The sequence below is a fragment of the Chiloscyllium plagiosum genome, unplaced genomic scaffold, assembly GCF_037043375.1.
Source record: "Chiloscyllium plagiosum isolate Xiang-an unplaced genomic scaffold, Cpla_swu_hap1 HiC_scaffold_5, whole genome shotgun sequence".
NCBI classification, from domain to species: domain Eukaryota; kingdom Metazoa; phylum Chordata; class Chondrichthyes; order Orectolobiformes; family Hemiscylliidae; genus Chiloscyllium; species Chiloscyllium plagiosum.
Genome location: NW_028270143.1, coordinates 44,293,007 through 44,306,235, shown reverse-complemented (window position 1 = coordinate 44,306,235; position 13,229 = coordinate 44,293,007). Strand labels below are relative to the sequence as shown.

The 13,229-nt window shown below is 39.4% G+C and overlaps 1 protein-coding gene across 6 annotated transcripts in view; it reads left to right on the top strand.

Moving 5' to 3' along the window:
- LOC122549809 (glucocorticoid-induced transcript 1 protein-like) overlaps positions 1–13,229 on the top strand; it is a 233,773-nt gene that overhangs the window by 175,091 nt on the left and 45,453 nt on the right. For all 6 annotated transcript variants that reach the window (XM_087987128.1, XM_087987129.1, XM_087987125.1 and 3 more), the window contains one exon: positions 3,784–3,994. In XM_087987128.1, the coding sequence (XP_087843254.1) occupies positions 3,784–3,994 (211 nt within the window). The remainder of the gene's footprint in view (positions 1–3,783; positions 3,995–13,229) is intronic.

Sequence of the window (13,229 nt, the reverse complement as noted above, 5' to 3'; positions counted from 1 at the left end):
TTTCAAGACTAGGGGTTCATACCTTTTTTTTAAGGTGAGAGGAGAAAGGTTTAAAAAAAATGAGAGACAGTTTCTTTTATACAGAGTGGTTCATGTGTAGAATGAACTTCCAGAGGAAGTGGTGGTTATGGCTACAGTTGTGCCATTTAAATGACATTTGGATAAGCACATAAGTAGGAAATGTTGGGGGGGGGGGGGGGGGGCGGGGGGCGGTAGGTAGGATGTGGGCCAGGCACAGGCAGGTGGGACTAGTTTAGTTTGGAATTATGGTTGGCAAAAACTGCTTGGTCCCAATGGCCTGTTTCCATGTTGTATGGCTCTATGACAGGGGCAGGAGGTTTAGACAGTAATTGAGGAGAAACCTTTTCACCCAGAGGATGGTGGAGATCTGGAATTCACAGCCTAGGAGGGTATTTGAGGCAGGAAACCTCATAATTTTTGGATCAGCACTTAGTGTCATAACATTCAACGCTAGTGTAGGTATTAGTAATTTTTTGGCAATGGGCTAAAGGGCCTGTTCTGTATTCTTCTTCTATATTGTATGACTTTGAGACCACAACCTGAGTTTTTCCATCATTTTCTATTTACACTTCCAGAATCTGCTTTACCTCAGAGAGATGACTGAATTGTTTCTGCCATGAAATGGGAGACTCTTTATGGTGTATATGGCATGGTTTGCTCAGATCTGCTTAAGTATTGGAACCACATTTCAGAAGCACAATTGCCAATCCCATGCCAACTGTTATAGGTTTTTGTGACTTTGTGTTGGGGTTTTATGCAGGTGTAAGCTGTCATGTCTTTAGTAAATATCCCTTGAGACCCAGAATTTATCCATCAAGGGTGGCCTGCACAGCTGAGGCAGCTGGGACTGTCTCTAGATGTATTCTTTATGGCAGCTTCTCAAGAATCTTGCACACATCTGAAATTCTTTTTGTGGTGGTTTCAGACTGTTTGACCATTATCTGGCACCTCTTCCTGTTTACAAGGATTCTGACTTCTCTGTGGGAGCATTTAAGGCCACATGCATGCATTCAATTGCACTCCCAAACCTGAGGAAATCCAGTGATTCCCTGATCAACTGTTACCCGGTTAGCCTGATTGACCTAAATGTGGTACGCCATGTATTATTCTGTCTTCTAGAAGATGACATCTGTATCTTGTTCGATGCAGTGATGGGCTGGGATCCCAAAATGTCTCCAGGCAATCCCTGAAATGATCCTGAGGTGGAGAAGTTAAACCCATGGTTACCTTCATTGCCACAGGCTATGGGAGCCATCAATTGGTCTTAACTCCTTTGGCATTCCAGAAACATGTGTTAACCCCTGCCTGGACAGATGGGGTCACCTCACACACTGATGCTACACCATCTCTGTGAAGTAAAACCTTTGTAAACCCTTTCGTCTGGATAGATCTTCAGTGAATCTTGTCATTTCGCATAGCCATATCCTAGAGTAGCTTGATCATGCTGTCCTCCTTTAAAATGTCCAGTCACGGTCTATTTGGCTGCTTCCTTAGCTTTCTTCTCATTGGGGGACACAAGCTCTGCTTGAAGAGTATCTATTGAGATTTGATACTTGCAGTGCTTCCCCAATCGCATTATACTGTCTGCACTTGATGCAGTGGACATGCATTCTGCAATCATTCCAGACCTATGAAGTTTGCTTATCTAATGTCAGATTGCCTGTTGACACTGCAGCTGTACTGAACAACTGGTACTTACTTCCAGTCAACATTAAGCTGTTGCTGAATTTTTTGCTTATTTTTATTGTGTATCTCTAACACTTTATGGAACCAATGAGATTCACAGACAATTTATGCTTCAAAAAATGGCTATCAGTTGGCTGCCCACTGTTTCCTGTCCTGTTGGCTGATATTGAAGATCTGCTCTGGTGTGTCCCAGCCCAACCCTCCCTCAAACCCATCACTGTAAGGACAATAAAAGAAACGGACGAAAATCACCTCAACAAAACTCTATGTTGTAAACCGAAGCAACCCAAGTATTGTAAGCGGCTTCCCTAGTACTTCCAGCCTGATACTGTATACTACAATATTCATAACATCATATTTTTTTTAATTAGTTGATGCAGGAACCTCTACTAGGCAATGGGGGAGCAGGGAGTAGGGGAGGTGCAAATCTTCCAGTTGTGAAAGGATTATTTTGTTTTGCCAATATCTGTACTTTAATGACAACCTCTACCTTTTCAGCTTTGATGAATTTGAATGATTTAAGATGTTAAGTCTGTGCTAACTAACACGCTAAAATTAGACGAGCCAGATTTATATATCTTATGTACAGTATACATTATCTATTCAGAGTTTCTCAACCTCACTCTCTATATTGAACAATTTTGAGTAACTACACATCCCTTCCCACTCTGTCATGTTTTTCTAATCAGAAGGGATTTGTTGCATTTTCACCCCAATGATAAACATGGTTTACATTTAAATGATAAACCACTTCTGCCCTCTGGGGCTGAGGCTGGAAATTGCAATGCCTGTGATGGTTTGACTTTGGCTGCTGTTGATGGCAGTACCAACAGAATTGGAGGAATGGATTTATAACTTGCTCAGTTATTTTCTTCTAATAGAGCTATCCTTTTATTAGAGGAGTGTTTAAGGCACCAGTTCATTTAACAGCACTTAACTGGGTATCCAGGCCTTGGTTTAATATAGTACTTGGTTTATGCAAACATCTTTGAATAAGTTGCAACAAAATGTTTGTGCTAATGTTTATATATGCTAAAAAATTGCTTCTCAATGCGTATTGCAAGCAAGGAGGTACCAAAAGTTCTTAAGGATAACAGCTGAGATGGAGGCTGTTGGCCTGCAGTACGAACTGCCTACCTTTTCAGGAGATGTTTTGTAACTAAGTTATATTTCACTTTGGGCAACAATGTTTTCTAAATCTCCTTCATAAGCATTTTAGAGCAACAAAACTGAATTGCTGCAGTTAATCACTATAACCCATGGTATACAGTTCCCTTAAGAAAATATATAAAATTGAAATACCCTCTAATATTACCTAAACAGTGTCAAATGGAACTTACTGTGTTATGAATGATATTGATTGTCATGGTGATATTGCTCTGGTTCCTTATGAAATTGTTGTATAGATCATGTTGAGTTTTGAGAGTAGCTGTATAGTTTATCACTTAGCTTTTACGTGAGGTTAAACATTTCTGATTAAGTGCATATATGAGACCTTTTGAAGGCCTTAGTGTGATAAATTGGTAGTCATAAATGTATCTGAAGAGTAAAGCCCTATGTTTGTAGATGAGTTATTTACAATAGTATCCCCAGTGATGAACGCATCAACCAGCAGATCAAAGGAAAAGACCAGATTTAATTTCAAATGAAGTGTCTTGAAGTACTCAGTAATCTGAAGGGATTGTATTATTTGAGGCACTTTTTGAGCATGTGTTTATTTTAAATCCCATCAGGTATAATAACATTGGTCTGTGGTTTTCAGTAAAATATCATTATAATGTAAGACAAATGGATACAGTTTGGCTTTCAGTGCAATCTGTTTTGGTCCTATTTCTGTACAAATCTTAAGACAAAAATGTGAAGACAGGTTTAATATCCCTGACAGCAAATATAACATCCTAATTTGACATGTTGGGCTTTTGAGAGCTATTCTACTTTAAGGTGTACTGTGTATGTTCACCTTTGCATTTTTGGTCATGAAGAATTTCTAATTTTGAGTTCTGTGGAAAGATGAGCATTAAAGTTCCTGGTGTTGTTATTATAATAATGACATAGTGATGTTCATTTTTGTTCTAGCCCCTGGAGATTCCTGATGGCCACCGAGCACCCTTCCCTTCCCACTACCGCAGCAGCAGTACTCGCAGTATTGACACACAGACACCCTCTGTCCAAGAGCGCAGTAGTAGCTGCAGCAGCCACTCACCATGTGTCTCCCCTTTCTACCCTACTGGATCTCAGGAGGGAAGCCCATGCTCAGCAGAAGACCTTCAGTACGAGAGGGACAAAGGTGAGAGAATAGACTTCAAAGTTCGTCAATGCATGCTGCTAATGATTTTTTTTTATTGGCCAATTGCGCATAGACAGGGCTATCACCTACACTGATGAGGGTTTTAATATGAAAATGTTACATGGGTTAATCCTGCCAGCCTTTAGTTAAGCATGCTGAGGTAACAATCTATACACTACAGAGTGCAAATAAGTTACACCAAGATCATTTTAACACCAATGATCATTGAATAAATTTTACCTGTCAAAAATGAACAATATCCCTCTTGTGCAATCACTGGGAGAAATTACTATTGCTATGAATAAGGCAATACCACTTTGCTGTTAGAAAGTTGTAAAAATACAGGATTTGAAGTTGCAGGCGTCAGTTTAAAAAAGTCTTCAAGAGTTGACATTCAGTTTCCTGAAACTATACTACCATGTTCACTCTGGAGTAGATAAAGACAGATGGAGAAGAGGAAAACATGGTTACCAATTTGTGTCTTCAATTCTGGGAATGTAATTGGGAATAGCTTGTCAGATGTTGAACATGCAGGTCTTGTATTCCATCGACATGTTTCAGGGTGTGTTGGATGGTCTATAACAGATGGGCAATCTGCCCCACTACATTATTCTGGATTAGTGGTGCTGGAAGAGCACAGCAGTTCAGGCAGCATCCAAGATGCAATGAAATCGAAGTTTCGGGCAAAAGCCCTTCATCAGGAATAATGATTCCTGGTGAAGGGCTTTTGCCCGAAACGTCGATATCGCTGCTCCTTGGATGCTGCCTGAACTGCTGTGCTCTTCCAGCACCACTAATCCAGAATCTGGTTTCCAGCATCTGCAGTCATTGTTTTTACCCCACTACATTATTGCCCAGGAAGTACACAAAGAAATACCTGAGTTTCACAATTGCTGTTCCTCTCCAATACAGTAGTATTTCAATCAGCTTTCCTGGTGGTGTTGGTTATGCAACCGCTGTTCAAAACTTAGACATTTTATAAAACAAAACTTGAAAATTACTTACTTTCATTTCAAGTGTAGAGATATTGTGGCAGCAAAAGCCTTCATGGTGGGAACAGGGAAAGCTAAAGGAGAGGGTTACATTTGTTACAGAGGCCCAGGAGAATTCTGGATGGGGTAGTCGGTTTGGTAGTGTTTTTAGAAACCTGCATTTCAGAATGGCTCAATTTATGCCCTTATCTGGTGGGATTTGTAGATTCAGAGAAATTATGATTCAATGAAGCTTTCTCAGGACCTGGGATATTTATCAAAGGAAAAGAACTTTAAGGAATTTTGTCTTTCTTTAGTGTGAACTTGATTAAATTTTCATCAGTATTTTTTGGACTGTTGGCTGCCTTTCTTTCTTCTATTTCATTATTTAACCAAATCCAACTATGCATCCTTCTTTGTTGGACATACAACATAGTACATACAGGTACTTACAGAAACAATCTTTGATCGCAGTGTGTACTATCCACAAGATGTACTGCAGAAATTCACCAAAAATCCTTAGACAGCACCTTCCAAACACATGACTACTGCTGTGTAGTTCCCCTCACCTTCCTGACTTGGAAATATACCGCAGTTCCTTCACTGTCACTGGGTCAAAATCCTCTCTAAGGATATTGTGGGTCAACTTGCAGCACATGTACTGCAGAGGTTCAAGAAGACAGCTTAGCCAGTGACCACTCACATCCCATGAGTGAATTAAAAACAAATTTCTAGATATCATTAACATTTTGTCTTTTTCTACATAGGATAGTACAAGTCTGTTGCTGCTAAAAACATTTCAAAATTACCTGCAAACTTCCTGTATTTATTTTGAATTATCAGTGGTTTGTAGCATATTTCCGCATTATTTCTGACTCGACTTAATCAAATGCTTTTTTATGGCTTTAAATATACCTTTAATTATTGCCATTCCTTTTTCTTCTATCTCTGCTGAAAAATTAAAATGCAAAATTTAACTAATCCAAATATGAGACAGCAAGAATACCCTTTTGTTCTAATTAGATTACTTACAGTGCGGAAACAGGCCCTTCGGCCCAACAAGTGCACACCGACCCGCCACCCACCCAGGCCCATTCCCCTCCCTTTATCCCTTCACCTAACACTACGGGCAATTGAGCATGGCCAATCCACCTGACCTGCACATTTTTGGACTGTGGGAGGAAACCGGAGCACCCGGAGGAAACCCACTGGCAGAATGTGCAAACTCCACACAGTCAGTCGCCTGATGTGGGAATTGAACCCAGATCTCTGGCACTGTGAGGCAGCAGTGCTAACCACTGTGCCACCGTGCCGCCCACTTAATGTTGCCTGACCCTGGATTTTTACTTATGATGATTTGCATGTTAATTCTCTTATACTTCTCGTTAGTCTTTCATACTTTTTTTAACCTATCCTTTCAAGCATTTCTTTGCACGTTGCGCTGAAGTAAATTATTGCATAACCTGCCTTTTTTGGACTATTTCAGGCAGCTTTCAAACTTCACGATGTTTATTTTGAATATATTTTTCATGCACTGTTAATATTTGCCAGAAATATATTAGAAAACTACTTCAGACAGGCATACGCTAAAGATGATGGAGAGGCTATTATTTTTCTCCTTTAGCTCATTGTTCTATGGATATGTTTGGTTACCCATCAAATATTTACCTATCTCTTGAATAGCTCCATTGTATCTGTTAAGTCCTAACTAGGAAACAATTCATTGTGTTTAGAAGTGCTTTTTGAACATCCATGCGTAATTGCAAAACCCCCCACTTAGTTTTATGCATGCATATTTTGGATATTCTGCAATTTCTGATTTATCAAAGTTTTACTTGTATCTTCATTTTGTGGACTAGGGATAAGTCTTGTGGTTCCTTTGTGTCATTTGTACTTTGATGTTTCCTTTGTGTTCCATGACCAGAACTCATTTACATCCTGGAATTCCCTTCCTAAATCTCTTTGCCTTTCTCACTCACTCACATCCTTTTAAAACAATTCTATAAAACCTAAAGTTTATCCAAGTTTTTTGTTATCTACCCTAATATCGGTGTTGTATTGTGTACTGTAATGTGCCAAGTGAACATAAATTGTAGTTCTATTATTTATGATTATTAGAGCTGTCTACACCTCTACTGTGGTGGCCTCAGATTTTGTGTTGATATCCCTTCAGCTAGTAAGTTCTAGTGAATACTGACTCTGTTTTAATCAATTTCTTGTCCACCTTCAAAGTAATTAGGCTAGTAAATCCATCAAAATTATACAGGGATCTTGGATGTGGGATTTTACTGAAGATTTTCTAAGTCTAATTTATGGGGACCATAATTTTCAAAGCAGAAGGAGATCAGTGGGCACTTTGCTTTGTGCTTGAGCAATTTTGAAGCAATTTCACTATCTTTCTCTTCCCCATTGTGATTTATATTCTTTTCCACAAATGTTGGTCCACTTTTAAACTAACGTGTGGTGGTTGGTGGCTCAGATATACCATGTAATGAAGCTTTCCATACTTTGTCTCACTTTGTTAAGACATTTTGTTCAACCTTCTTTCCTCACTCTTTTTATCATGATAGTCCTTTGTCATTGATGCTTCAACTGGGAGGTACAATCCTTCTCTACTCATGCTTCCAAAGATCTTCAGAGTATTTTATCAAATCCCCTCTTTACCCTTGCTGTTCCAGATGAAATTGTCCCAATATCTTATCTCTCTCTCTCTCTCTATTGCTACACTTTCGTATTCCTAGTGTGATCTGAGTGAATTTATACTTAAAATAATTACCCATAGATAACATTTTCAATGAGTTTTAGATTATTTTTATAGTATTTAATACATGTACAATATACTATTTTACTGTTTGTAAAACCCAAAAGCTTTTGATTTATTTTATGGATTTAACTACACTTATGTTTTCAGAGAATTATGGGACTCATATTTCTTTTCCTTAGATTAACTATTCAATCTAGTTATTATTCCATCTAAAATATATCATTCTATACTTTGTGGATTTAATTGCATTCCTCTATTTGCTAATCTGTTCTGCTCTGATTTTCTGACATTCTTTCTTGATATTTGATAAAAAATCTCTATCCTTGTATTTTGACTAAATGGTGATGTTGTATTCCACATGCATACATGCATATCACCTGTGTGCAGCAAGAACAACTGTAAAAACACAAATCATAAAATATCACTTCCAAGCCTGCTCCAACACAAGCTTGATTAACAAAGGTTTAACTGTAATCCTTTTTTCTGTCTTACGTTTGTATCACAGTTGCTATGTTTGTTTGCATTGTTAGCGCAGATGAAATGATATCAGTCCGAGCCCAGAGTGCGGTTCAACAATCGGTAACGTTTATTTATGCAGTAACACCAGCGGAGACCAACCGAGGTCCGAATCTTGGCTGTTCTGCTGTTCCCGCGCGCTGCTACACATTATATACCTTTCTTTGTCAGGATGTGAGGATTTTGAGTATGAATGGGATAATAGTTCCCCATCATCGCTGGTGTAGGTGCAAATGGTGGGTTTCTTGCCGTCTCAGGAGAGTTGCAGTGTACACACAATAGGGTGCTAATTGGATTATGTAAACGGGTCTGGGTACTATCTGCTTGTCTCTCTCTGTGAGGGCTGGGGGCTAGCATCCCCCTTTGTTCCCTTGGGGTGCTGGTGTGTATTAGTCTGTTCGTTCCTGTCTGGTGGATACCTGTCCTTTGTGTCAGGATGGTTCTGTATTGATGAATATGGGTGTGTTTCAGTCAGTCTCTTGATTTGATTAGGAGATGGGTTTCCATATTAATTAGCTCCGGAGTTTCGGTCTATGAGTCATGGTTAGTGTCTGGCCTAGTGTGGATTTGATCTGTCCTCTGGCTCCCATCTCCCGGTCACGTGGGCGGACCGGCAGCTGCTGAGTTCTGTGGGTTTAAGCTGTGGCTGCCATTTAAAACACAAAATGAATTCCTATAGTTTTACTGATGTAGGCATAGTCCCGTGGCAAATGCGGGGCGGCTTTGATGCCCGCTTGCAGCATACATGCAATCATTGTAAATTGCCTCCTATGGTGCATTTTATTGATCACCCTCTGAAACTTTATTTCCCTAATATGTATTGTATTCCTTTTGTCTATATTAAAAATGTTCTTCAAAAGTGTCTGTCAAATGATCAAACTTGAACAGCTTTTAATAAATCCATATTGTCTATCTCTCTGATCACTTTGTTCAATTTGGATACTAATGAAGGTAGCCTGACTGATCTATAAGTACCCAATTTGATCTCTCTTTGTGTGTTACATTGCTTTGCTACAGAGCTTGCCATAAATTATTTTTCATTTATTATTTTGTGAGATGTGTATGTCACAGGCAAAGTCAGCATTTGTTGCTCCTATTCTGCCATTGAGAAAATGGTGAACTGTCTTGTTGAACTGCTGCAGTACTGTTAAGAAGGGAATTTCAGACCTTTGAACTAGCATATCTGAAGAAAATTGAAAAATGTAAATTTAAAGCATATTCTTCAAATTTTTAGTCATATCCGTGGCTTGCAATTTTCTTTGAATACTCTAGTGAGATTTATTTATTTATTTATTTATATTCCGTCGTATTTCCTCTGCTGTTTGAGTTTCCAGGGTTTGCGTAAAATGGTTCTGCATCACTGCAGTTGACCTGATCATGTGTCCTTTGTTTCGCAAAAGCCCTATTTTGAGAATAGGGGAATAATACCTTTCATAAAAGCCTGGTTCAATTCCTTGTTAGTGCAGAGTAGTTCTCAGAATTCAAAAAAAAATCTGCTCTAAAGGACAACATTAGTCACAGCTGAAACTTTGCATTTCTACTGTAATGCTTGCAGCTGTCTTTGTAGACCTCTGTGGAAGTGACATTCTTGTAATTGCACCATCTCTGCTCGCACTGTTGAAGAGTATTGAAGCTTCATTCTGCTTATCATCTTTTGTTACATATTGTTCACACTATAAAAAGTAATGTAACTTAAGAAAAAATATGCAGTCACGGAGTGCAAGTATAAAACCCACAAGTTTGAATGAAATTAGAAGTTAGAGAGTTTAATTTTATTTTATCCATTAATGGCTGGGCTGTTTTTAATGCTAATGCCTTGAGAACATAGCAGTGAGTTGTTTTCTTCAACCGCTGCAATCCATTTGGATTAGGGATCCCCACAATGCCATTGGTGGGGGGCACGGGGGGAAGGGTTGGAAATTCCAGGAATTTAGTCAGTGACACTAAAGGAATGGAAATATAATATTCCAAATGGAATATGAGTGGCTTGGAGGAGAAGGTGCAGGCAGTGATTTTGCCATGTATCTGCTGCCTTTCTCCTTCTAGATGGTAGTGCTTGTGGGTTTAGAAGGTTCTAAAGAGGCTGATGAATTACTACAAAGCATCTTTCAAATTATATCCACTGCTGCTTCTGAGCATTGTGGAGAGAGAGAGCATACAAATGTGGTGTCAATTAAATAGCCTACCTTGATCTGAATGATTTCAAACGTCTGGAGTTTTGTTGGTGCTGCATTCGTCCAGGCAAGTGGAGAGTATTCCATCACACTCCTGTCTTTTGCCTTGCAGATGGTGGTCAGACCTTGTGGAATAAGGAGGTGAATTATATACTACAGTATTCCTATCTGTTCTTGTATCCATAGTATTTATGTGGCTAGTTCAGTTCAATTTCTGGTCAGTTGTAATCCCTAGGATATTGATAGTGGGAAATTCAGTGATGGTTATGCCATTGAATGTCATAACATAATGCTTTCATAAAGATGGTCATAGCCCAGCAGTTCTGTGGTGCAGCTGTAACTTGCCACTTGTCAGAGCAAACCTGGACATTGTCCAAGTCTTGTTGCATTTACAAATGGATTGCTTCAGTACCTGAGAAGTTGTGAATGGTGCTGTACACTGTACACTCCTACTTCTGACTTTATAATTAGGATGAAGCAGCTGAAGATGGTTGGGGGGTCTAGGACATTCTCCTGATGAACTCCTGCAGAATTAACCTCATGAACACATTTGAACTAAGGTCCATCGTTTATTTAAAATGGAGTTGGAGTGACATGGATTGCTGAAATAGAGGCAGAAAATGGTGAAATGCGCAGCCAATCATAATCTGATGAATGGTCATTGAGCTGAAACTGTGGGTGGAATTTTTCCATATCCAGTTTGTGTTTTGTTGAGTGAGATTTATGGCTCTCAGTTTGCCATGATTTGGAGCCACTTTTCTCATGCAACCTTCCCTCTTTCATTTCATACATTATGCAGCTGGACTCTTGGGCACCAGTTTCTGGGAATTACACAACTAGAGATACAAAGGTACATGTCACTGCCAGCATTTCCAGCCATTATGTCCAGTTGCAATCCAGGAATTTGCCCTCACATTGTGGCGCTTGCCTGTTATCATCAAAGATATGGTCAGAAGAAAGGAAAGCTTGCTTCCTGCTTTGTGAATAGTGGCCTGGATGTGTTGGTCGATGGAGTGGTGGAGAGAAGTCTTTTCGCATTCAGATGGCCAAACCAGTCTGTACCCAAATTTCAGCCTGTGTCAGTGCTGTGTCCTGGGCGAAGCAGGATACTCAGTAGTGCCAGAAGAAGGTCAGTGATCTGCTGTGCTCCATAGAGCTAATTGCCACCATCTTCTCTTTGTTACCTCACACTCCAACAGTCACCAATTTATCTAACTCTGTACCAGCCTTTTCTCACCAGGCTCATATTGCATGTAATATGATCCCAGCTGATTGTACTACTGGGCAGGTCATTTCCCAGAATGAAAAGAAACCTGTTAGGTATTTTCTTTACTCAGTTGATGTGATTATTAATCACTAAAAGATGTGACAAAACTCAGACTTGCTTTAACAACAAAACAAGTTTATTACACAAAAGAAGAAATGGAAAAAAGCTATCTAAATATCAAAAACCACTAGTATGATGTAAAAAAAGTTTCAACCTGTTCTCTGATACGATGTGGCACACAGACTCAAGTCCAGAGGAAACAAATAAATGTCTTAAATATTTAGGTTTCCACTTACTTGACTTTCTTGGCCTTGGATTATTTTATGAGTCAATTTCAAACAAGCCAATATGATTTTTTTCTAAAGATCTGAGTGGCTAAACTTTCTCAGTTCTAATAACCTGCAGATTTCTGACTGAACCCTATTAGTTGGAAGTTTCACACAGTAAGCCCTTCTACTGAGATCATTGATTTCCTGAGTGACTTCTTGTAAGCAAACTAAATTAGCTTCTACATTCGCCATGTCCTCTGAACTGAGCTGAAAACATTTTATTTCTGAACTACAAACATATGAATCAGGAGGAAGAGTAAGCCTTTCAGCCCCTCAAGCCCGCTCCACCTTCAGTAGGTAACAGCTGATCTAATTATAATTGTAAATCAGCATTCTCACCTATTCCTGATAACCTTTCAGGTCCTTGATTTTGCCTTAGAACTGTTCAAATACTCTTTTTCCACCACCTTTCAAGGAGAGACTACAGAAAGACGCACAACCCTTGCAAACAAATTTTTGTGGCCTCACCTCTGTTTTGTATGGGAAACACAACTTTAAAACAGTAACAGTTCTAGATTCTCCCATATCTACCTTGTTAAGAACGTGCAGGACTTTGTGGCTCAGTTAAGTTACTTCTTACTTTTACTAAAGTTCTGAAGGTGCAGGACTAGTCTGTCAAACCTTTCCTCATAAGGTAACCTGCCCATTCCAGATATTAGTCTTGTAAATCCTCTTGGAACTGTCTCCAATGCATTTGATTCTTCCTTTAATAAGGTGACAATACTGTACACTGTACTCCAGGTGTAGTCTCATCAGTGCCTTGTATAACTGAGGCATAACATCCATGCCTTTAAAAAACAAAGAACAGTACAACACAGGAACAGGTCCTTCGGCACACCAAGACTGCAACGACACATGGTGCCTTTCTGAACTAAAAACCTTTGGTCTCTATGTGGTCTATATTCCTCCTATTCCCTATTCAAATACCTGTCAAGATGCCCCAATGTTACTGTACCTGTCTCCACCACCTCCTCTGACAGCACATTCCAGGCACTTACTAATCTCTGTGTAAAGAATGTGCCTCTCACATCTCCTTTAAACTTACTCCCTTTTACCTTAAACCTGTATCCCCTAGTAATTGACATTTCTACCCTGGGGGGAAAAAGCTTTGACTATCCATTCTATCCATGCCTCTCATAATTTTGTAAAATTCTATCTGGTCGTGCCCTCCCCATCCTTTTTCCAATTTCTTCTCAGCTAATACTCTCCAAACC